Source organism: Bipolaris victoriae (genome assembly GCF_000527765.1).
Source record: "Bipolaris victoriae FI3 unplaced genomic scaffold scaffold_320, whole genome shotgun sequence".
Taxonomy (NCBI): Eukaryota; Fungi; Ascomycota; class Dothideomycetes; order Pleosporales; family Pleosporaceae; genus Bipolaris; species Bipolaris victoriae.
This window is the reverse complement of record NW_014575072.1, coordinates 375-4,296: the sequence shown is the minus strand read 5'-3', so window position 1 is coordinate 4,296 and position 3,922 is coordinate 375. Positions and strand designations below refer to the sequence as shown.

The 3,922-nt window shown below is 46.0% G+C and overlaps 1 protein-coding gene across 1 annotated transcript; it reads left to right on the top strand.

Moving 5' to 3' along the window:
- Nucleotides 1–1,772: 1,772 nt before the first annotated feature.
- Nucleotides 1,773–3,571, top strand: COCVIDRAFT_32114 (hypothetical protein; the record flags this gene model as incomplete). Its single annotated transcript, XM_014694552.1, has 2 exons — nt 1,773–2,352; nt 2,436–3,571. 2 exons carry the CDS (start codon nt 1,773–1,775, stop codon nt 3,569–3,571), a joined length of 1,716 nt encoding a protein of 571 aa, XP_014550038.1.
- Nucleotides 3,572–3,922: the final 351 nt, after the last annotated feature.

The following is a 3,922-nucleotide window of genomic DNA, read 5'->3' as shown; positions in this document are numbered from 1 at the left end:
AAAATCTACCTAATAAGCTATTATAGAGGTTAGGTTTATATAGTCGTTTTTCCCACTAGGCCGAATCGTACCCTAGTTCGGATCCTGTTCGGATGGATGTAGGAACGGGTGCTGAGCCGTTACATCTCTAATCCGCTCTTATCTGTTTACGACAGCATGTATCTGCGAAAAGCTTAGTAGGCTAGAGAGGAAGCTAGAAGAGTAAAGATTAACACTGCCGCTACGTAAGGTTAGCTTAGAGTACTATAGGCACGTTCTAACAGTTTCTCCGCCTAGATAATAAGATCGTTAAAACTCGTCCTATAGGACGTGCGTTGTTAGCGGAACTTAGCATGTAGTAGTGTATAGTAGCGTGCTTAGATGTCGTCGTATGCTATCGTAACAAATTTGGCGCTATGCCCGTAGCACTTAGGTGCTAAAATTAGCTGTGGCGCGTACTACCAGCTTCTAGAAGCTGTTATGATCCTACGGACCCGTACACAAGGAAGCCAAAAGTCTCACGCTCAAAGTGCTGATGTCCAGACGGCTGTAAGCAGTTTGAAGGATTCGGCCCCCACGACCGTGCCGCAATGATGTGACTGCTTATCACTGAGCAGCGCTCATTACTAAGCAGGACCCACAATGCTCCGTACTGAGCAGGAACGACCAATGGGAACATTGCACTAAGCACCAATCAGATGTGCTCGTCTTGGCGGGACAGCAGTCACGTGATTCATGCCTCGCCAAGGTCATGCTGACAGTAACCTGAGTGAGTCGTTCGGCCACTCGTGGTTAGCAACCAGGGCAAGATCCTTCTGCGTGTTACTTGTAACAGAACTAGTGAGTAGATAGGCAGGGGTAAAACGCGCTATCCGACTATCGTTCCTAAGGGACCACAGTTTGGTTGGGCATATTGTGTAGGATAGGGACACTGCGACAGGTTGTCATGGTGGAGTTATCACGCGTTGAAGCGGGTGGGTCGATATTTTGATGATGCAGATAGTGTTGCATTGAGTGAATTGTTGCACGCACTAACTACATACACTATCTACTGCAGATGCCGCTAACTATACTGTCGTGCTTGCAACAACGAGCAGAATAGCCAAGCCGCATATATGGTCTGATTTTCTATGTAAGGCTATCCTAATGCGGGATACTCTGCATTAATTGAAAGGCCTTATCAGCGGGTCTTTTACCAATATTTAACTTTCATTTGGAGAATACAGGAAGTGATTGGGTGATTACATGCATCTGATCATCTGCCTGTGAGGCTAGCTAATAAGATGCCAACTCCACAGGATACCCTACAAATCTGAACGAATAGTGACTGGATACGTGTTGAAGACCTAGATGCAGACACATGCTTGATGGATCAAGACGCGGACGTCGGAGGAACGTATCTCCACTGCACGCAAGCGGGGAAAGCTGACAACGGCCTCTCTTATCAATCCGGTCTCCATAGCATTTCGCATTTGGAGCTTTAGATAGCGAGCCTACGCAGCTAGACTGTGGTTACCACTATCACAGGTAAGTAAACATCACCTTATCTTAGTTTTCGGGTATCCCAAGTCCAAACGAGAAACCCCTTAGAGAATTTCTACAATACTTCCGATATAAGTGGTTTATAGCAAGCGCGTTAATCCAGTACAGCCGACCCAATTCGAGTCATGGACCATCTACTTAGCGCCGTACGACACGGCGATGAGAATGCACTGGTGAACCTTCTTCAAAACCCCGACGTAGACCTTAACTGTAAGGACGAGAGGGGACGCTCATTGTTGTCATTAGCCGCCATGAACTGGCGCACGAATATAGTCGACCTACTTCTCCAAAAGGGTGGCATTGACATCGAGAGTGAAGAACAAAATGGTCAAACCGCTCTTTCACTGGCTGCATTTAATGGAAGTCCTGAGATCGTGAAGCTGCTTCTTCAACATGGAGCCAACGTTCAATCTATGGATAAGACAGGGAAAACGGCGCTTTCGTTGGTAACAAAAAAAATCAGCGAAGGATATTACACCAATGGAGAATCACGAATAATTAGATCGTTGGTTGAGAACGGGGCAGATGTGGATTTGGAGGACGAGGAAGGGAAGACGCCGATGCTATATGCAGCATCTTCAGACATGAGAGGTGCGCTATTGCAGTTACTCTCACCCGAAATTCGCCGACGTATTATTATCTGCTGTGACGGTACCTGGAACGACCGAGAGACAAAGCAACCCTTCACAAACGTGACGAGAATCCTGAGCTGTATAGAACCTCAAGATGATACCAACAACAATCGCTATGATCAGTTGCCCTATTATATTGATGGTATCGGAACTGGTACAACATGGCTTGGGAGAGGTAAAAGTGGCGCGACTGGCTCAGGTTAGTGAGATAACTCCTTGTAGGGTTATGTTAAACATGAACATAACTTTAGGAAACTTGCTTGAACTAATTTACAAGAACAGGTATTTCAAGAAAAATCCGTGAAGCTTATCGTCATGTGTGCTCAACATATGTCCAAGATGGGGACGAAATCGTCTTAATCGGCTTCTCGAGAGGGGCCTACACGATTCAATGTTTGGCAAGACTCATCAATGATATCGGAATTATTCACAACGCGTCAGTCAACAAAGAGCTCCCCCGAATTTTCGACCTGTGGGCTACCGGTCAATCTCCGACTGAAGATGGGGACCTGAAAAATCATTGCGAGCGACTCGTATCAGACAGAATGCTGCGAAGAAATGTCAAGATCAAGGCGTACGCTGCATGGGATACAGTGAGATCATTAGGAAGCCCGTGGCCAAACCCTTTCAGAAAGTCGGAGCAGCGTTTTGACTTCATGGATGAGAAGCTTCCCCCTAATGTAACGAAGGCGTACCACGCGCTTGCATTGGATGAAAGGCGATATTACTTCCAGCCCACTATCCTGGTGCCCTCCAAACCAGAGCAACTTAAGCAGTGTTGGTTTCGTGGCAGCCACAGTGACATTGGCGGTGGAGGTGAGAATAGTGGCCTCGCAAATATTACGCTATGCTGGATGATTTCGCAGCTCCGCGATGCCGTCAAGTTTAACCACGAATCGTGCTGGTATGCTACAGCCAGCGGATCCATTCTACATTATAACATGGCCAAAGAGAATACAGATATTCTGGGCGTGGAAAAGTACAACTCTTTCTCGAGTGTGTGGAGATTTGCTGGGTCTCGAACACGTTCCATTGGGAAGAGTCGAATGGAACCTACAGACCCTACTGGTGGTTGCCAAATTGACAGGAACCACAATGATATGTACGAGACAATACACTTCTCAGTCCGTGTCTTGAAAGACATCGCCGTTCTACAACCACAGGACCAGAGCAACCCCCTCAAGGAATTCAAATGCTCAGAAAGTGCGCCATACAGTTGGAGTGCCAATATTGCAGGCCAGGATGTAAGAATTGATGAGGACAAACAATCCGACTATGAGGTGGGAATGCTTCATAGATGGATAGATCGCGATTCGAACTTTAGGGATTTGGTTACGAGAGATCTGGTGCGGCTTGGACACATACGCAGACCAGATGATCCTACCTCGGTGCCTCTAGACGAGATTGTACGAGATTAGCATCCATAATAAAGCATCCGTGTAAGGGTTGACTAGGTATGTTAGGTAGAGGAGTGAACAGCTTTTGTAACAAATCAGTGATAAGTTAGAGGAAATAGAATATAAGTAAGAGTGAATGATATGTTTGCGACAATACAGAGGAGGCAGTCTAGTATATGATGCTACGTGGATTGGACCCCTAATCTATCCTAATCAAGTAATCATGCACCCTGATCCAAAAACGCGCGTATACAACGCGGATCAGACCCTAATTCTTACCTATTATAGTCTAGTGCGAATTAGCCCCTTAATTAGTTCTAGGGTAAGCCTTCTAAACTATTCTATACCTTATAGTATAATATAATTAGCTAT